Source organism: Aspergillus pseudodeflectus (genome assembly GCF_044049435.1).
Source record: "Aspergillus pseudodeflectus strain CBS 756.74 chromosome Unknown BJX68scaffold_29, whole genome shotgun sequence".
In the NCBI taxonomy this organism is placed as follows: Eukaryota; Fungi; Ascomycota; class Eurotiomycetes; order Eurotiales; family Aspergillaceae; genus Aspergillus; species Aspergillus pseudodeflectus.
Window position 1 is genome coordinate 94939 of NW_027263805.1, and position 20145 is coordinate 115083.

The following is a 20145-nucleotide window of genomic DNA, read 5'->3' on the forward strand; positions in this document are numbered from 1 at the left end:
CCAAACCGTCACAAGCATTTTTTTTCCTTCTCTCGCTTTTGCTTTTTCTCTTTCCTCAAGCTCCGATCCTTTCCTTTCCATCCTTCTTCTTCCATCAACCCTCAGAAATTCTGTCATCTGCGTAAGATGACATCCTCACCTTGACTATCTTCCATCTCTGCAGCTTGATGCCTACTTTCGTTTAAATTTGCTCTGTTCACACAATGCGGGGAGTTCAGATTTTTTCCGGGACTTCCCACCCCCTCCTTACGGAGACAGTCTGCGAGAGGTTGGGTACCTCGCCTGCCAGAGTCGACCTTGGGAAGTTTAGCAATGGCGAGACCAATGTGAATGTCGGTGTCTCGGTACGCAATCAGGATGTCTACATCATCCAGAGCGGCAGCAAGAAGATCAATGACAGCGTCATGGAGCTGCTGATTATGATCTCTGCCTGCAAGGGGGGCTCCGCAAAGTCTATCACAGGTATGATTTACCTTTTTTTTCTTTGTAAAATACCCTTGTCATCGCCGCGGAGACTGACTTGCATATCCTTTTTTTCAGCGGTTATGCCGTATGGATCCTAGCTAGGCTGAATGCTACACATTTGATGCTGACGCAGATGAGGTACTTCCCATACTCCCGCCAATCCAAAAAGAAAAGCCACCGCGGATCTATCACCGCGCGTATGCTGGCAAACCTCCTGACAGTTGCCGGGGTCGATCATGTGATAACATTGGATCTCCATGTGCGTGTTGAACAATGCTCAATTCGTTTGGCTGGGTTGTCTGTCATCTTAGGCTCAACTAACATCGGTACGTTTGATTAGGCGTCCCAAATGCAAGGCTTCTTCGCGAAGCCCGTCGATAACCTCTTCGCTGAGCCTTTCATTGCACGCTGGATCCGTAACAATGTACCTGGCTGGAGGGAAGCTGTCGTCGTGAGTAAAAATGCTGGGGGGACCAAGCGCGTCACGTCATTGGCGGACACACTGAAGCTCAACTTTGGCATCGTGACAACGGACAGGCGTCGCCCCAAGCCGGTCGCGACCCTGGCTGACAGCACAGTCTTTTTTGAGGCCTTGGACCAGGACAGCACGCCACTGCCTAAAGATCAGGATCCTTTCGTTGTCCGGACCCTCACTGAGAGCACCAACAATTCCCAGTCAGGGGACTCACAGCCCGAGGACCCTGCCATTTCACTTGGTGGATTGCGCCCCGAGACCCCAACCGGTGCCCGACGACCTTCTGAGCTGGAAGCTGTAAATGAATACACTGATCTTCGGGTGCGAGATGTGATAACCGGGCGAATCGTACAAGGCCACCTTGTTGATGACGACTATCCACCGTCAGGTCCTACATCTATGCCCACGTCTGGAGATGCAACGCCTGGACTACCACTCATCCAAGACAGCGGTGATGGTGTTCCAGACTCAATGGCAGATTCTATCTTTTCGACCACCTCCTCGCTCCCCGGGGACCACGCTCTCGGCGGCTCATTCGATGCTGCGGAATCTTCCGACGAAGAAGAAGGAAGCATCGGGCGAAGCGTTGAGCTGGAGAAGACCATCACATTGGTTGGAGACGTTCGTGATAGAACTGTGTTCATTGTCGATGACATGATTGACAAGTCGGGCTCGTGGATTGCGGCGGCAGAAACCGTTGTGAAGCGAGGCGGCGCCAAGAAGGTCTACTGCATCGCTACCCACGGACTCTTTGGAGACTCATCCCTCGAACAAATGGAGGCTTGCGAGTCCATCAACTACATTGTTGTGACTAATACTTTCCCAATTCCTCCGCAAGTGGCAAGGAAATCCAAGAAATTGATTGTCATTGACATCTCAAGCCTTCTTGCAGAGAGCATCAGACGCCATCACTATGGTGAAAGGTCAGTAAAGATCCTTGTATCAACGTATATCTCGATAACGTGCTAATCCTTTCGAAGTGTTTCTGCGCTGTTCCACCTTAATGACTGATTTTGAAAACGAACGGATTGTTCCGTCTTTCGGTGTTTCCATTTGCATATACAGCAACTTTTATGAAGCGTTCATGAAGCCATCTCGCAGAAATCTGTACGTTGGTAAGGTGATGAATGAATAATGACGAAAAATCTGATGCTTGATGATGTCTTCACTCTGTATAGAAGTTGGGCATTTCTTTCTTACATGGGTCTAACAGGGCGTTTCATTTCGTGGAGTTTCTTGCCACCATATTTACGTGGGCGAATCCTGTATTGGTGAAGCTGAATCCATTTCATGCAAACCTGATCTCATCTTCAGTGATGGAAGATAATGCCTGTCATGATGTGGACGGGCAACGACAGAAAGCGAAGCTCCGCTAGGTCAAGTTTTGAAATCGCCGTCTCCCTCTGCCATTTCGTAGTCAACCCCTTGTCCACATTCAAGCTGAAGGCAACGCCTCAGCAACACCAGCGATGCAGTCCACTGGGTACTGCAGGAGCGTCTTGTTCATTCACAAGATCGTTCCTAACGGAGCGTTGGGAGAACAAATGAAAGACTGTTGAGCGTCCTATCTCTTTTCATGGCCTTGCCAGGTGAAGGGGTAATCGCGCGAGGCAAGCTTTTCGAGGAATGAAGGCATCATTTTCTGAAGCTTGTCTTCTGGCCTTGGCCTGTGGAAATGATGCAAGAGAACATCTCGAACAACCTGTAGCCGTATTCTTTACCCTGAATCCAATACAAGCAAGTTATTTCGTACTCTTCAGATGCTTCCCGAATCTCCTACAGCGTTCTCCGATCTTATTTTGTTTGTGTCTTCAGGCTCTTGTACGACTGAGGATATATGGGAGGAGCCAACTGAGACCAGGAGTCCGAGACTCCGAGTGGCTGGGCTTGCTCTGGTATGCGCTCCGAATAGGGTATATTGATCGGAGGTCGCGTGACCAGGTTGCGCTGTTAAGGTTTCGGACTTGGTGAATTGATGATGTCCAAATTGCGCTGACCCTTGTAGACCCAACCAAAGCGGACAACAGACAGCCGGGTCATGCTGCCTTCTGAACGGGGCCCGGCTAAGCTATGTCACACAATGATCGGTCTGCCGGGTTCGTGAGAGGATATGTGCATGGGAAATTAGATTCCAATGAAAAAAAAAATGGAGCGGTGTGCGCGAAACCGACAATGAGGATTATTACGATATGGAAATATTTCTCCTGACGAAGCCCTTTGATGCGGTGAAATCGAAGCGCGTACGTTGTCTGGAGTGGTATGACATCAGTTTTAGAACCTGTGCTAGGCTAACCTGTGCAGTTGGCCATGTTGTATTTTGGTCTCGAGGATGCTGCGTACTCCGTCGATGTCGGACTTCCGACAGGTACACGAGGCCGACGACAGCAAAAGGGATATGCGCTCTCGTCCGCGGACTGACGATCTCGACAAAAGTTGGCAACGAAACGCCAAAACGCCATGGGGTTGCACAGACGCGCTATCCACCCAAGGCGATGGCTTCTCGGAGAAATGATAAAGCCTGTGGAGATCATCCAAAAAACAAAAAGACAGTCATTCTATGTATGTACTTGTCGTCGTGAGGGGCAGTGTCGCGGATCTGAGGCGGGAGCCAAGAAGACAAGTCGAAATACCAAAAGTACTGAACTCGAATGAGTGGGAGCAATTCGGAAATCAGAACCCTTGAGAGGTTGAAACCCGGCACCGCAGGCCTCGAATTCAGTACGTACACGATGTAGCGTCACGGCTAGTTGTGACTTAAACCAGTCAGAAACAGGATTGAATATGTCGCGGAAGCGATTCCGGCAGATCAACTGAGTGGGGATTAGAGGTTCGAGAATGGGATCCGACTTGTCACCCGAGTCAGGAAACGAGCATGAGAATCTAAAGTTGGAATGAGCGAGAGATAAGCGGAGGAGAGGTACCACTTTGATAGATCAAAGATTCGTCCCGGAGGTAGTAGCACTGCGCTCTCCTGCTTGTCGACTCTGTCGCCAAGGGTACGCCCTGGAAAAACGCGTACTGGAACCAGAGCTCTGGCGGAGGGTCGTCTCGTGAAGTGCCAAGATTCCGAATAAACAACGCAGGTTTTGACTTGAGATACGAGGGATAGTACAGAGTACATAGGACTAACTAACGGTTCGAGTCTCAGTTAAATGACTCGATCACCGTCGTCTTTGGATTGAAACCACGGCAATCGGCAACTGCCTTGTAACCTAGCATTGCCAAGTCGGTATCAAGACTCTGTGCGAGCAAAGTATGCAAGATGAAAGTCTGGAACGCCTTAAAGCTCCTTTGCATCCTGGATTCCTGGGTTCCCGGTGGTTGGGTTCTCCTGAGACAGCGCGTGCTCCTTTGATCTGTGAGCTGAGGACTGCATTGGTTGATCTGCACCTCAACGTCTAGGAAATGTCAGAAGGTGCTTGACTTGAGCGGTGATTTGCGGATGATATCTCGATCTACTTTTTAGCGTCGACAACTTCTGGATTAGATCAAGCCTCAGCCTCTTCTAGGCTTAGTGCAAAATCAGTGGAACCGACCCCCTGGGCGGCCCTGGCCCCTGGTCGGTGATCATCATTTTCAGGCAATCAGTGACTGGTTTGGAAAGAAAGGAAGGGGAGTTCCGTCGGGCATTCTCATAACCTTTTTCCAATATGAGACATTGGCTTGGCAAGGAGAAGAAATGAGGCTAACCTTGCTCAAAATCTCGAACAAGGGAGGACCCCAGCCCAGGCTGTTTCCTTGCTGATCTTTCCAGGGTTGGTACAGGTTGGGTTCCGCCTTGCACCAAGGAGTTGGTGGCTGAAGGAGCTATGTAGCATGAAAGTCAGCCAGCTCAAATTAATTTGCTGGACAACTCGTTTAGTCTGATCTGACTCCGGAGTACTGCGAACCTGGTTGACGGGACCGCGGATGGTGGACAAATCTCCGCCAGGATCGACCATGATCAGCCAGAGTATGGGAAAAGAAAAAAAAGAAAAAGACCAAGACGGAATTCGAGTGATGACGCGGGATTGTTTGATCATAATCATGGCTTGGCTCTATTTCATCCATATGAGAGGGCCTGGATTCGACCTGTTGAGTCCGTCCAGACTCTAGGTAGGCTCTAAACGCAGCCGGCAATGCGATATGTGTGCACTCAATGGGTATTGTCATATGGTATGTCTGAGAGCAGGGGTGACAGGACGCCCAAAGCTTCCGCCATTCGAGAGCAATCTGGGCTTGGTTCTTTTGCAGGATGGAGTCCCCTGCTCATTGGCTGAGAGTCAGATCCACTTTCAAGGAAAATTGTTCCTCTGAGCACGCATCGTGGACCCAACGCCAGAGGAAGAACGGTGCGTAATGAAAATGCGAGGAGAATAGTCTTAAATGGGAGAGGCTCCTGACCAGATGAGAAAGACGGAAATTGAGCTGGACGGGCCTGGCGAGTTCTAAGGGCGCCAGTATCAGTCAAAGTTTTATGATCGTGGGGTGTGGTGACGAGTAGTGCGGGATGGGGAAGACGAGGAGCCTGGAAGAGGGGATCAGAAAGATGCTGGATTTTGGTTCCGCTGAATCTGGAAAGGACGAAAATCGCGCCTCTGAGGACCATCGAATTATCGGCTTCCCTCAACACTTTGATTATCTAGGTATTCCATTTCTTCCCAGAAGCTGAAACTGGTACTTTTTCTTCTTTGCTTCCCGCCAAAGCTGGTCCTTTCTCTGCAAAGAGATATGAGCTCCAGATCTGATGCAGGAGCGGCCTTGTTTTCCACACAGGCCCTCGCGATCTGCACGCCAAAGGAGATCCTCTGATCCAGTAACCATAGCCCTGGGAGCGCGCCGGCTTTCTAGATCTCCCAATGATCAAGTGATCCTTTGCCGATCCGGCAAAAATTATGCCTATTCTTGGTCTGATGCGGCTTCTCGAATGGGTATGGATTCTTCCTTTCAAACTCCCTCGGACCTGGTCACTGACGGGGAGACGCTTGGAAAAAAGAAGTTAACAACAGACTATTGCATGTCTTTCTCCGCCCCCGAAAGCTTTACCCACCCGGCTGGCCCACTGAAGATATATCATTTATAGTTCCCGGGGGTCTCGACTTTTCCTCCGAATGGGCGTCGCCGTCTGCGATTTTGGATCCTCATTCCAGCGCGTCTTTCTGTCTTCCTCATAACTCAAACTGAACTTTCATATACGACACTCGCAATCGGGCAAGTCAAGTTCGCTCTGACGAATATTTACTCCGGTGATTTTCAAATCATAATTCGCTTTCGTCGCTCATTGCTCCACCCACTCACTCAATGGCCCGAGAATAGTCGGGTACTTGCATCATCGAATTCCTATCCGAGAGGAAGAACCTCTCCATGCAGCAAGCCCTGCTCCTGGACGTACAGCTGCTGGGATATCTGCTGTTGAACGCTGCTCTGGCAACTGAATGTACCCGTTTAATCCTTGACAGGATCGTCTTCTTTCTCTGGTGACCTTTGAAAGCTCGTCCTATATAAACCTACTATGGGGCCCCAGTCCAACTTCCTCATCATTCAGAACATCAACACCAACTTTTCTTGTTCGCTCAGCTCCTTGTATAATTTCCACTTTTCACGATATCTCGTCTGAGAACCTCTGTCTTTACCCACCGTCTTGTTAGGAAAGAGATTCCACAAAGGCTCAACTTTGTCCACACTGTTTCACATCCCCTTGCTCCCTGATCTTCGATTCTGGCCGGTTGCTGTTCCTCAGGATCCTCGAACGAAGTTGCCAATCCCTACATACAATATCTTAGTCCGGATTCCTGCCGGACACGAAGCTTCTCCGAACTTTATATTTGAAAGAGGTACTTGGGCACCTAAATCTGAGCAGCATTGGCCGGAATCTGTGGTGCTAATTGCTTTAGGTCTCTTGCTTAAGACAACAATCACAATGGCCAATCAGTGCTCAGGTCATGTTTTCGCCATCGTGCAGGCCACAAATGGAAACATCCTTACCTGGCGGTGCTCTGACTGCAACTCCGGGCCATTTGTTGCTATCTGGCGCTGCAAGATCTGTGGTCATTGCCGTTGCAATGCCTGCCACACCGCTAAAGCATAAGTAACAGTTACATCTCCCGCTACCACCCGGTTTATTGTGCCTTACGATTTGTATGAATCTCTCTTGTCCTATTTCTACTTTCCGTCTGCGCTCTTTTTGCTCCTTTGTGCGAGCTTTGAGCTATAAGCTAACTTTCAGTTGTAGAACAGGGCGGCTTCCTTCTGTTCTGGAAGACCAGTTCAACTGCCGCAGTCTCTTTGTTTCATATCCCACGTTCTCAGCCAGCCGCGAGCCTGTTTTCCTTCATCCAGAACCTACGAAAAAATTTCCTGAATCTCTTGTCAAAGATTCTGGCGTTCCGACAAATCAGCTCCTACGAGAACCCTCGATCATCGACGATTGCCCAATCGGATTGCTTATTGCACCCGTTTGCGACCCAGACGTCTGTTGGTTGACCATCAGTCCCTGGCCAATATGACGACGGCGTTCGGAGCCGATACTTTGGCTAAGAAAGCACCAAATCTGCAAATGCAACCACAGAAGCAAAATCAAGGAGAGGGGAAATGGACCCAACTTTCCTTGATTTATTTTTTACGGCCTTCCAATTTTTCTTTTCTTCTTGCTCTTCTTGGACCGCAGATTATTATCTTTTAATGGTGCACTAACGGCCGACTATGCTGCATGCATGAGAATTTGCCTTCCTGTTGACAACAAAGCATTGCCATGGTGTTGAAGGATTGGGAACAAAAGCAAACCTTATTTTATCGTATGATTTATCTCTGATATTTATCGTCCGGCAACCTTGTCTTTTGTTTGTTTCTCTACTGGCTCTCTTTTCCCTGATTGGCGGATCCACTGTGCTCTTTATTGCATCGCATTGTGAAGCGTGGATTGTGATACCTATCCTTAGATTGATTACGATCCTTCTTTCGTCTTCGATAGAAACAGAATTCAACCTCGACGCAACGCTGAGATCAACTATTTCCCATACCTTTTCTCTATCTAAACCATGAGTAAAGATCACTACTAAACGAACTCAAAACATTACAGGCAGTGCACAATCACAAGGCAATGTTTCTTCAGTGGTTGAGGCCAGCCGCAAGGCAATGAGCCCTCGGACTCTCCCGTGAGTCCGTGTCTGTGATATGCTTGCTCTACCAAGTATGGTATGACTGGGCACCTGACCACCAGGTATAATACCAGGTATAGTTACACGATGAAGAGGCCCAAAAAAGTTTTTTTTTTTTTCTGCTTCGGCATCGTCGTCACTCATGAGAATGGCATTGAATTCCTCATTCTTTTGTTCTCATGAATTGACATCCAGTGCTGCATCACATCGCATGGCGTCGCGTCGCGTCGCATCGTATTTGTATCCAGCATTAGCCTGGCTCTGGTGAACGTGAGCGGAGTGGAGGCGTCGCATGTGGCTAGAGCTAGCTAGATAGCTGTCTAGCGAGGGTATCCTTGAATCAATCTATGAGCTAGGATGTACGGTAGCTAATAGTGTCCTTGACCTGGGATTGCTTGGAACTAAAAAGGTGCAGGCCCTAGCTCGGAATATGATTGAGAGAAGCGGAAAAAGAAAAGGGAAAAGAGAGAGACAACTTGAGAGGCGGAACCTTGGAGGAGGATAGGTGAGTCAGGCGAGAGAACCTTAAAGAAGGAAGGAAGGAAAGATGGTGGCACGATGCAGAGCGCTGTGGTACGCACGACGCATTTCTTCTTGGGTGACCAATGCATGCGTGGGAATTTTGGGCGGTAAAATGGGTGGAAGGGGACGTTCCTTGATCCCTGTCTTTGCTTTTGGTCTCATTTCTGTGGGAGTTTGTGTTGGCTTGGGTTTTCGTTTAGGTTTGGGAAAGGAGTTGGGGGCGTTGATATTGGGGTTGGAAGTGGGGGACTTTTGAGGTCTACTGTAGGGTTATGGGTTGGAGGGTGGATAGTAGCCGGGGTGGCTAAATGAGATATGTGATAGTGGCTTAGCGATTTGGTATCAGATTCTTCACAGGAAAGATGCGGGTCCGAGATAAAGCACATGTACAGATTGGCGCGCCGAAGAACAAGGGTATAAGTCCAAGAGAGGGTTAGATGTCTCCAGAGTCTGAAGTTATGACAAATCCAACTCGAGCGGAAAACTTATCCGGGCGGTTTCGTGATATTACATGGATTATTATGTGTAGATGCTCTGGATATGACATATCATTAGGAATCGAAGGAATGCATACGTGACGAGGAGAGAAAACTCACTTCAGTATACTGGTTCACCTGCAAACCGGGCTCGGCCATCTCTGCATCCTTTAGGAAGTCTAGAGGCATCCAGACCAAATGGCCCTTGATCTTATCGAGCTTCTCGCGGACCTCCTTGACAGGCACGAATGGGTCGTACAGGTGGCCAAGCTTGTAGCCGTCCTTGGCCCGGTATCTATCGTAATCTTCAAAGGTTCGCACATTGTCGTCTGGATCGGTACGGAAGAGTTGCCGGTAGATGTCAGTGTTGACAGTAGCCTGCTCTGTCCAGGTGTTCCAGAGATCATCATTCATGGGGTCTGCGACGAAGTCGTTCTCGGGGCCCTCTAGAATTTCATTCATGCAGGCATTTGGTGGCTGCGCATTTGGATGCTTCGAGGCATCATAGTCTTGCGCTGGGAGCAGGCCAAGGTGCTCGCGCCATAACTGCCGTCGAAGGGTTGCGGCAAGGCGAGCTGCCCTGTAAGGCTTTCCGTCCATCGTGCTCTCGATCGTGTCTTGATCTTCGACGACAATGGCTAGCTCACTATCGTGATAACCGAGTTGGGACTGGGAAATTCAGTTTGCGTACCCTACAAGAAGCGGTAAGAACCCTTACTCGATCGTTGATATTTGCACTGCCGCAGATCGCCACCCTATCGTCAACGATGCAAACCTTGCCATGCACATACAGCTCCTCCTGGATGAAGTTCTCTTTCTCCGCCTCGGGATCACCTTCCCAGACTTCATCAGATAGCTTGCCCGCGTTGAGCATTGTGACATGCGCAAGGGAATCTTTGTTATTGGCAGTGTGGCTGGATTCGTGAGCTTTGTTTCGCTCCTCGTATTTCTGCAACCTGGAGATGCGTTCTTCTTTCTCCTTCTGCGAGTCCTCGTAGCTAACCTCGGTCGTGTCGCCTTCCTTACCGATGGATGGGTGAACACTCTCGCTTGCAAGGGTTTCTGCAACGCCACGTTGAATGTCATGGAAGGTCACCCCTGCTTCTTTCTCCAGCTCTTCTAGAGCCGGCGTTTTGTTGATTCGATCGTACGCCCGCAGATTGAAAACGAATATGTGATCTGCGATGTCAACTTCTCCGTACGGGAAAAGCAGGGCGTTCTACTCACTTGTCGGATCAACCCCCTGAGCCGCGATTTGGCCAAAAATGGAGTGCTCTCCTCGATTGATTGACTTGTACTGATAGTCCATTATAGCCCGTGTCCCTGTGGCTTCCTTCTGTCGGAGGTCTCCGGCGAATCCGGGAATAGCGGGTATCACAATTATTACTCGAAACTTTCTTCCCTCTTTGCCGGCTCTGACGCAAGCATCAACGATAGAGCGTCCTATTGTGTTGAGGATCGGACCTTGCTGATCGCCAGTGGCAGTAACTGAGGGCATATTAGCAGAGTGACACTAACACGTAGGACAAATCACGCAAAGCTTACTGAAGAACTGGTTCTCAATATAAACGAAATGCTCCGCTTTACTGATGACCTCCTTATAAGCATTCTGAATGCTGTGTTCGACGAGAATCCCACTGCTCCAATCAGCACTGCTACGCACAATTTGTGCTTGACAAGATCCTTGCTGGCCTCGAGGCTTGGTGCTCAAGGGCGAAAAGGGATGCTGCACGTAGTCTCCGACTGGATACTTTGGGCGCTGAACCCCGACGAGATCCTCATTTTCCCCAGTACGACCTTCCAGCAGAAGCCAATCAACGCCCTCGTCCCGCTTATACTTGTCCCGCTTGATAAAGTTCCACCGGAGGACAAAGTGTTCGGCAATGTCATAGACACAGTCGCCAACCAGACCCATGGCAACATCATGCCATGGCATCCGGCCGTAGTCGGTCTTGCTGAGTTCATTTTTCTGCCATTCGCCGACGCTCTGGAAGTCCATGATGCGATTATTATTGAAGTCCTGTCCTGGGAATATCTCCATTCTAAGGTTTGATGGATGGACGTCAGCTAGTGGATGTTGATTTGCGTCCCACCTGCCGAAACAAAGGTCAATGCCTCCAATGAACGCGAGTTCATAGTCGATCACAATAAACTTTTCGTGATGTGCCTGTGACAGTAAGCAACACATTCTGACTAGGGGTTCAGACTGTGCAAACAGGGCTTACCCAATACAATGTCATATCCGCTGCATTCTCGAATACGTTATGATCTGGATGACGAAGGATGCTAATGTTGCCGTGCCCAGGGCTTCCCTCCGGACAGAGAGCCCGCAGAGCATGCTTTGTGTGGGCTGAGTTACATGTCAGTGCTTGGTTCACCTGTGATCAGTTAGCAGCTAGAGTAATGGATGCTTTTTTTTTCTTGAGGCCACAGACCTCCTTGTATACAATCACGTAGATTTTTACACCGGCTTCAGCACGGCGCTTGAGAATATGGTCTAATCTCCACTCCTGTGTTTCGAAGGGCGGTCTTCGTAAAAACAGCTCTGGCGAAAGCCACCAATCTTCAATGTAGATTACCTCCTTCGCTTGCTCCAGGGCTACAGAAGCAGCCCAAAGGTAGTCGAGAGCATCGACATACCATTTGACCCTGTTTCCTGCACGAGCTGGCGCAAAGGACTTGAACCGATTGATTTCGCAGATCGCAGACCTCTTCTCGTCGGTTTGTTGCTCATGTTCCTCATCATGACGGTGGTTTGGGTTCACAATGTTAAAGAACTTGCCAACTCTGTGTTTTAAGTGGTGCGCCTTCTCGCTGATACGAGTATCTGTGCGATACCATCGGTCAGCACTTTGTAGAAAGGCATGGAGGGGGTGTTTGACCTCTCAAGTGATCCTCCAAGTGATCGATCTTCTCCTTGAGATGGGACATGGTGACACTGACAACAGGGCTGTGCTGCGGATCCAGCCAAGCAGTTTGAGTGAGGGCGGATAAAATGGACGGGCGATCGAGAGTAAATAATCGTGTTCAACAAGAGGGGAAATGAGGAGGACAATTGCATGACATCATCAACCTTCCGCTCCAGAAAAAGAGCATCTGAGCTTCTCGACTGGGAACTTCCAGACTGTCACCTCGATCGAACCATCAACGTCACTCCGTGCCTTGCCGCGTGTTCGATATTCCAACTGGATAATTCTCCGTCTCCTTTAGTCTACATCTTGGCGTCTTTACCTGGACAGGAGAGATCCGTCCGTAGGGCTGGTGTTGATGCCAAAACCGATTGGTGAGAGACTCCAATTCCCGGTGCCTGGGAAACCTCCACACTTCCCCACCTCATTTCAAGGAAAACCGTGGTTGATCATCACAGTGATCAGTATCTGCCATCCAGATTTTCCCGTCAAACGATAATCACGCATTTCTCTCAGCCGAATTCCTGACCCTCGTCGAGATCGAGTCCACCGACGCGGCCCCTTTCTTAATCGTTGGTGACACCATGAGCACGCGTCATGACCTCTACAAAGATGGCGTCGATTTCACCACGCTCGCACTGCAGTCGCCGGACTTTGCCAAATAGTACGGTGTCCCCTCCCCTGTTTGAGAGGTCATCGCCAAATCCGTGACTAAAATTAGCATAGCTTGAAGCCGAACAACCAATTGGATTTCACAGATCCCAACGCCGTGAGGTAAGTGACGACCTTGGATCGTCGATCTGGCTCGGCTTATTGACTGATTCTTGGCATCTAGACAATTGACCGTCAGTCTTCTTCAACGAGACTTCGATTTGAAGGTCGACATCCCGGAAGCGCGATTATGCCCTCCAGTAAGTTCTGAGCTTTGGTTAGCAATGGCGGCTAAATATCCCCAATAGGTGCCTAATAGGTAAATTAAATTTTGAGGACTCGAAAAATTACTCCTGCTTACAGCAATAGGTTAAACTATATTCTATGGTTGCAAGATCTTATAGACACCACTGGAGACGAAAATCGAGATGAATACAACTCTGACAGAAAAGTCACAGGCCTTGACATGTTCGATTCCCGAGGGCTTTCTCTAGCAAGTGGCTGGCTGACCTTACTAGCGGGACAGGATGTTGCAGCATATACCCTTTGCTAGGAACTTCAATGCGACCCAATTGGAGCTTTCTAGCTACTGGTAAGACGCCATTACAGCGACTGCGCTATAGCGTATTTGACTAACAGTATGCAGATATCGACCATGAAAACGTCCGGACAGCTACACACACGGTCAAGTCAAATGACCTCGAGTCGCGCATCCATGTGGTGAAGACTATCCCGAGCGACAATCTGATTTCCATCAACCTGATACCCGGAGCTGAACGGTAAGACTGCCATTTGATTCGTGCACGTTGGAAATTGACACCGCAAGGCTCGACTTTACAATGTGCAATCCTCCATTCTACTCTTCACGAGAGGAGATGATAATGTCTGCCGAAACAAAAGAACGACCTCCATTCTCGGTAAGATCGAAAGGCCTTGTGTATGCCTCAAACTTACCATATTTTCAGGCATGCACAGGCGCCGAAGTCGAGATGGTAACCCCAGGTGGGGAGGTATCCTTCGTCTCCCGCATGATAGACGAGAGTCTTCAACTACGCAAGAGAGTGCAATGGTACACATCAATGCTCGGAAAACTGAGTAGTGTCTCCGTGCTCATCGAGAGACTGGCCAAACTCGGAAACAATAACTACGCCGTGACCGAATTCGTCCAGGGCAACAAGACGCGAAGGTGGGCGATAGCCTGGTCATGGGATGACCTTCGCCCAACTGTGGTATGCACCGTCCGTTTCTCTCTCTTACTGCTTATCATTCTCTGACTACGTATCAGGCTGTGGCACGCGGCATACCCAACTTCCCGAGACAACTTCTCCCTTTCCCATCGGAATACACATTCGAGCTGCCCAACAGCTCCATAGATAGCATTGGTACCAGCGTTGATACAGAGCTATCAGCACTTCATATCAACTGGACCTGGAAGAGGAACCTCGGTATGGGTGTAGGCTTCGCGCCCGAAAACGTCTGGTCTCGCCAATACAGGAGGAAAGCAAAACTGTCCGGTACTCATGAGAAACCCGAGATTGAAGAGCGCAAAGCAGCTCTGGGGTTCAAGATGCAGTTGAAGATGGAACCCGTTGGAGACAAAATTGTGCGTGTTGTAGTGCGGTGGCTCAAGGGGACTGATTCAGTTTTGTTTGAGAGTTTCTGTGGGATGATCAAACGGAAGCTTGAGGGGCGTTGACCACCTATAGAGAATTCTAGACTGCAGAATGATGGATTGAAGCGTAGCATGCTGTCGAAATTTCCAGGGACGTTGCATAACATGGATATCAAAGCTTTTTCTATTCCAAAGACATGAAATCAAAACACAAAGGAACAAAACAAGAAGCAACCAGGTAATGGCTCATGTGCAAAACTTGGGTTGAGGGTCTATTTCCCACCGACCTCACTTTGCAAACTCTTTAATCTCTCCCACCCCTCTGTATCCTCCCAAAACTCCTTGCCCTTCCCCATGATTCCCCTCACAGCACTCCTAGCCTTGAATCTCCAATCCTTCGCCACGAGCTCTGTCTCCCCGCCTTCTCCAGCCCCAGCCACAGCATCCTCCCGATCCATAGGCCCATACTTCGCATACCCATTCCGCACCAACCTCTCCGTCGCGCTAACAATATCCATCCACCTCTTCTCGTCACCCATTTGGAAAGCACCCTGCGTCGACGACGCAACCGTCGCGCGCCACGCCTTCTCATGCGCCTCGAGGGCTTTGGAGGGCCGCTCGCGGAAGCGTTCGACTGTAGCGATGAGGAGCCACAGCGGAGCGGAGTGCGTGATAAGCGGAATGATGGATGTCTCGATGAGAGAGAGGATAGAGCCGGGTATTGTACCGCTGCGGACGACGCGCTCGGGTTTCGCGCCCTCGCTCTCCGGCGCAACCTCGATGAGGAGGTCGTTGTAGTCGTAAGCGGTGACGAGGTGGTCGACAAGCATCCCCAGGATAGGCAGATCGATAGCCTTCTCGCCCTTTTTGGGGCCTAGGAGTTCAATGACTTTTCGCTGGGCGTTGATGACGTCGCGAAAGGGGGTGTAGGGGGGTGGGATTGAGGCGGCGACGGTGAGGAGGTTGTCCCAGATGCGGGAGTCGGTGTTTTTCAGCTGCGCGGCGCGGTGCAGGGCGGCGATGGCTTCGCGTTTGCGCTTGTGTGGGTCTTCGGGTGCCTTTTGTGTTTGCTCTTCATCGACTTCTTCGTCTGCTGCTGGGGTGGGTGGTGCTTGCTGTTCTTGTGTATCGTCGGACTCTGAGGGTTCGGAGGTGCGAAGCATGGCTGCGGCGAGGTTACTCCATGCTTCGGCGTCGGTGTCTTCGAGTTGCACGGTTCGAGTGAAAGACTCGATTGCTTCGTCCCAGCGTTCAAGTTCGAGTTGAACGCAGCCGAGGGCGAACCAGGCACCGTGGTTCAGGCGATTGATGTGGAGACTCTTTTGGTAGGCTTCTGCTGCCTTCTTCAAAGCTGGGGGCTTGAGGGTGAGGAAGTGGCGGGCTAGCGAGCGTTGGGCACGGGCATATCGCCGGTTCGAAACTTCCCAGGCACGGTCATAATGGTTGGGGTTAGATTCCAGATCACCCAAGATACAGAATAGACGGGGAGCATCGGCCGGAAGTGGCGATAACTCGGGACCCTCGAACTTCTCATCTTCGGCATCTGGGTCTTCTCCGGTTGGGTGGTAGAGTTGCCTGCGGACGACGACCTTCGCCTTGTCTTCTTTCTCCGTAGCAGCGTAGCAAAGTGCGACTTCCGCCCACAGTTGCAGACGCTCATAGATATCAAGAGCAGTCCGTAGGCCACCGAGATTGACCCATCGATTGGCTAGCTCGGATTCGAGGTCCCAGCGTGTAGAGAAGCTCAACAGCCAGATATACTTGAGTCTGTCTGCAGCTGATGCAGACTCCTCTTTCTCAGGTCTCGGAAGAAAGGTGGATGGCTCCTGCGAGGTTTTACTGACTTGTGTGTCTTGTGTAGCAGTGTCTGCAAGGACTTGGTCAACCAGGGCTTGCATTTGAAGAACAGACCTCTCCACAGTTCTAGATCGATAGCCCTCAATCCGACTTCGCAAAAGCAGACCCTGAGTGTAGATCTGCCAGTTGGAGCTACCACCGTCGAGGACACGGGTAGCATAGGGAGCAGTCTCCTCTCGAGTAAGTCCGTTCTCCGGCGTTGTGTTGGTTATTGCCGCCGCCAAGGACAGGAGGATAGCGGAGTCAACGGGGTCGAGCATTGGCTGATCTCCTGGATCGAGAGAAGCCAATGCTGGCGAGAGAGCAGACTCATCCTGTACCGTTACGGCCTTGTCTTGCGACTGCTCTTCATCCGGTTTAGTGAAAGAGATAGCCTCCAACAGAGTGTCGTCATTGAGATCGAGCTTCTTCGGCGCAACTGCATCTCCATTGGCCATGACGGCGTTCTCGGACTCATTTGCCTTGCTTGTATCCTCTGCGCTCTTCGCCAGGATAACAAGTTGACTGATGTCACGGTCCTGGAATTTTGTCCGCTTTCCTAGTCTACCGGTAAGGGCAAACTCAAACTTCCGCTCAGCGGCAGCCCGCTCAAGATCAGCTCTGGCCTTCGCATCGAAGCCGTGATGAACATGGACCGTAGCTCGTTCTAGTAAGAACTTTCCCTTCTCCGAACCGGGGGTCTTGTCAGTTAACACACTCTTGCTGATCTCTTCCAAATCGCTGTAGATGACTTCCTGAAGCGTACTGGTGACCTCAGAGAGCATCTTCTGGTGGAGCAAGTTGACGCGCATCCTCGCGGTTCTCGCTACCAACGGGCCATTGAAAACCAGAACATCCGCATCGACGAGAATAGCCTTTGCAACAGCAAAGAGCTCCACATTTGGCGTGAGCTTATACGCCGCCTCACCATCCACGGAGAGATCCCGAATGACTTTATCACGAAGCGCACGAAGAGTGCTGCTCGAGCGTAATGCTGCAGGCACAATGACCTCGGCTGGGCTGAACTCAAGTGGAGGGCCCGTGACATTGGACTGTAAGAAGGCGAAAAGAGAAGCAAGACCAATGTAGAGCAGTTGTGACTTTTGCTGTTCAGGATTCAACCCATCGACAGGCGCAGAGGCCACCGCTTTTGTTTTCTCCGCCACGAACTGAGTGTACGAGATCTCTCCTCGGGATACGCGGTCGAGAGATCCCTCATCTGCCGTATTGTTCCCAAAGATTTCCTTTGCCAGCGGGAGGTCAAGAAGATCTTTTACCCCGCCATCTTCCAGCTGGACCGGGTCATACTGGTCATTTAGCGACGTCTCGTCGAACAGTGTGTTCAAGGATGCGGGGTAGTTCGGCGTCAAGGACTCGGCCATGTCGAAGTATGGGGACGAATGGCTGCAGACAGCTCTTCAAACCCGAAAAGAAAGGCGCTGGCAGGAGGTATGGCTACAGCGGAAGCGACGGAATGACTGGAAGCAATGCGGAAGATTAGAATTACTCTTGTGCGCTTGACCAACAAAACAATCGGAAATCACCCAACCATACCTGAAAAAAAGAGGCCGTAAACAGTGACACTAATACCGGAAGTCCCAGCGGTTTGAGAAAGACTGACAGGAGACAAGCAGAAAGAGTGACTTGATGAGTGAGGGGAATTGATCTGATTAACCCCGCTGTCTTTTTTCCCGCTCCAACTTTTTTTCGCCGCCTTATCGATAAGGCTACCGTTCTACCATACGCACGTCCAGACAAGTAGACCTAGTGACCTCTGGAACCATCGATATGGCAGTTGAGGGTCTTTTGTAGGTCATTCATTATACAAATAACTTGATTAAAGTATTCTCAAAGAAGGATTTATTAACTTTGCCTGCTCTGTGAAGATACTATACCACCATGTTCCATGCGCATTGAAGGCAAAGACGACTGGGAAGGTTCTATTGTCCGTTACAAACCCTAAGTCTTAAACAATCTTGACAACTTTGAGCTGTCCACATAGCCAGGCCACTACGGAGTCTTCAAGCAGAGATTCGATGGTCCCAATATAAGAGGCATCGTCAGTTCTGAAGTGAGCAATATCTTGCAAATTCAGTATGGCCCATATTCCCTCAAGACAGGTTTGATCAATCATACAAAACCCTAGCCTTGAGTTACGCGAGCATGTTCACGCAAAATCTCATTAAGCCCTTCGCGCTGAACGCACTGCTCAAAGTGAAAACTGCGCGCCAGTGCCTCCAGCTGCGCTTCATCCAGCCCCCTAAACAGCTCCGCAAATTCATCTGAAAACGAAGCCGCCAAGAACGTCTGATAAACTGTCCTAAGCAAATGCCGCTCCGTGTTCCACGACGTCGGATACGTATCCTTCGCCGCAGGACTGACCCGGTCAATCCACTCAACAAGCGGCTTGAAGGCTGCCTCTGCCTCCTCCGACGGATCTCTGCCCCAAGCATCCAGCATGAGTGCTTTCTTCTTCTCGAGGAAGGGAGCAATGGTTTTGTTCCAGGGGCTCTGGGGACTCGTGTGGATCATGCCTTGCAATCCGACATCCTTGTAGAGCCAGATGGACCAGTGGATCTTGTACTTGTCGTATATGCACAGCTGCTCGCCGAGGAGGTTGTAGCGCTCTTGGTTAATGGTCTGGGCGTCGGCGGTGGTGGTGGGGTTTGCGTAGACGGGGCCGAATTCACCATTCCAGATCGCGGTGCCGTTTTCATTCATAAACGCAGCTTTGCGGAGGTATTGCCGTTCGAGGTATTCTTTTTGCTCGGGCGTGCCCTTGTAGCGTGGGCCTGTGGGGAAACCCATGGACTAGATCTTATCAGCGCGAGGAACTGCAACCCTTACTCGGTAACCAGAGCCATACCGCATAGTCATGCATAGCATAAACGCAGTTCGGAAGAACCTTATCGAACCCCTTCCACTCCATCGCAAACGTATTCCCATCCAGCCAGAGGATATGGTCAGGATCAACTGTCCTGATCGCCTTCTCAACACGGTCATAGAAAGCTGGAAGTCTGACGTGCTCAGGATCGCACGGCTCGTTCAGAGGGTTGTACCCAGCAACCCATGGATTGCTCTTATACCGCGAAGCAATCTGCTCCCACAGCCACACAGTCCGATCCTGATGATCCTTGTAATCCCAAAACGCAGCGTAGTTTGTCCGATTATCTGAGTGCCAGTCGGGATTCTGGCCGCCTGGTGTGGTGTGCATGTCAAGGATTGTGTAGATATTTTGCTGTGCACACTGCGAATCCACAAAGAGAAGACTTTCTGTCAATACTGTCCATGACGAAAGCTAGAGAAGGGAAGGCATCACTAGCCTACTCACCAGCTCAACAACCCGATCCAAATGCTTGAAGCCCTCCTTTTTCAGCACGCGCGGATTCATGTCATCTTCAAAATGCCTGAAGTTGAAGGGAATCCGGATACAGTTGAGTCCAAGCCCGGCAAAGAACTTGGCGTCGGCTTCGGTGAAAAAGTATTCCAGCCACTTGTCGAAGAAGAATTCGTACTTTTCGCGGCCGAGGACTTTGAGCATGGAGGCGCGGTGCTGGGATTCGTGGGCTGGATAGCCGGTGATGAAGTTTTCCATGCTGTTTGCAGTTACAGATGTTAGCTTGGGCGAGCTGTCATAACAGGGGGTTGCCTGTGGCTCTGGTCGGTTTAGGGTCTGTATACGTACTTCATCCATCCGCCAATGGCTGCGCCGCGGAGGATCACTTCGTCGCCATTTTGGTCTACGACTTTGTTGCCGCTGACTTTGAGAATTCCGGTTGCCATCTTGGGTTTGATTGTATAACCTGTCGTCAAGGAGGAATAGGCGATGCTCAAAGCTCCTTAAATTCAACTGGTCTTGCAGGACCAGAGCTTGGGGTAACTCCGTTTATTTATGAATACCAAAAGCCGCGACACGTCGGCAAATGGGTTAAGGGACTCCGCGCGAGGTCCTTGGCAACTGCGGTCTTAACCAGCATGGCTAAAACAAGGCGGGGTAATGAGTCGTGTCAGGATATTCTTTGCGGAGATACTTTCTTTTTCTGCTGACGATGTTCTCCAACGT

The 20145-nt window shown here is 50.3% G+C and overlaps 5 protein-coding genes across 5 annotated transcripts; 2 read left to right on the forward strand and 3 right to left on the reverse strand.

Annotated features, from left to right (window-relative positions):
* Positions 1 to 203: 203 nt before the first annotated feature.
* Positions 204 to 1951, forward strand: BJX68DRAFT_256117 (ribose phosphate diphosphokinase subunit PRS1; the record flags this gene model as incomplete). Its single annotated transcript, XM_071043143.1, has 4 exons — positions 204 to 462; positions 564 to 724; positions 806 to 1863; positions 1921 to 1951. 4 exons carry the CDS (start codon positions 204 to 206, stop codon positions 1949 to 1951), a joined length of 1509 nt encoding a protein of 502 aa, XP_070897619.1.
* A 6951-nt stretch (positions 1952 to 8902) lies between these two features.
* Positions 8903 to 12277, reverse strand: pldA (putative phospholipase PldA). The gene is made up of 8 exons (XM_071035927.1): positions 11957 to 12277; positions 11510 to 11901; positions 11300 to 11452; positions 10620 to 11241; positions 10302 to 10562; positions 9793 to 10253; positions 9195 to 9743; positions 8903 to 9132 (listed from the first exon to the last, which is right to left on the reverse strand). The coding sequence occupies exons 1-8, from the start codon at positions 12003 to 12005 to the stop codon at positions 9118 to 9120; spliced, it is 2502 nt and encodes an 833-aa protein (XP_070897620.1). The 5' UTR covers positions 12006 to 12277; the 3' UTR covers positions 8903 to 9117.
* BJX68DRAFT_276513 (DUF890 domain protein) lies at positions 12278 to 14330 on the forward strand (the record flags this gene model as incomplete). The annotated part of the gene is made up of 9 exons (XM_071048110.1): positions 12278 to 12647; positions 12710 to 12757; positions 12819 to 12911; positions 12998 to 13102; positions 13153 to 13226; positions 13281 to 13413; positions 13461 to 13551; positions 13600 to 13863; positions 13920 to 14330. Exons 1-9 carry the CDS (start codon positions 12568 to 12570, stop codon positions 14328 to 14330), a joined length of 1299 nt encoding a protein of 432 aa, XP_070897621.1. The 5' UTR covers positions 12278 to 12567.
* A 94-nt stretch (positions 14331 to 14424) lies between these two features.
* On the reverse strand, positions 14425 to 17732 carry BJX68DRAFT_112274 (uncharacterized protein). The gene is made up of 2 exons (XM_071035928.1): positions 17637 to 17732; positions 14425 to 17560 (listed from the first exon to the last, which is right to left on the reverse strand). Exon 2 carries the CDS (start codon positions 17462 to 17464, stop codon positions 14519 to 14521), a length of 2946 nt encoding a protein of 981 aa, XP_070897622.1. The 5' UTR covers positions 17465 to 17560; positions 17637 to 17732; the 3' UTR covers positions 14425 to 14518.
* A 77-nt stretch (positions 17733 to 17809) lies between these two features.
* Positions 17810 to 20139, reverse strand: BJX68DRAFT_239872 (glycoside hydrolase family 5 protein). The gene is made up of 4 exons (XM_071040589.1): positions 19768 to 20139; positions 19414 to 19678; positions 18949 to 19329; positions 17810 to 18893 (listed from the first exon to the last, which is right to left on the reverse strand). Exons 1-4 carry the CDS (start codon positions 19863 to 19865, stop codon positions 18225 to 18227), a joined length of 1413 nt encoding a protein of 470 aa, XP_070897623.1. The 5' UTR covers positions 19866 to 20139; the 3' UTR covers positions 17810 to 18224.
* Positions 20140 to 20145: the final 6 nt, after the last annotated feature.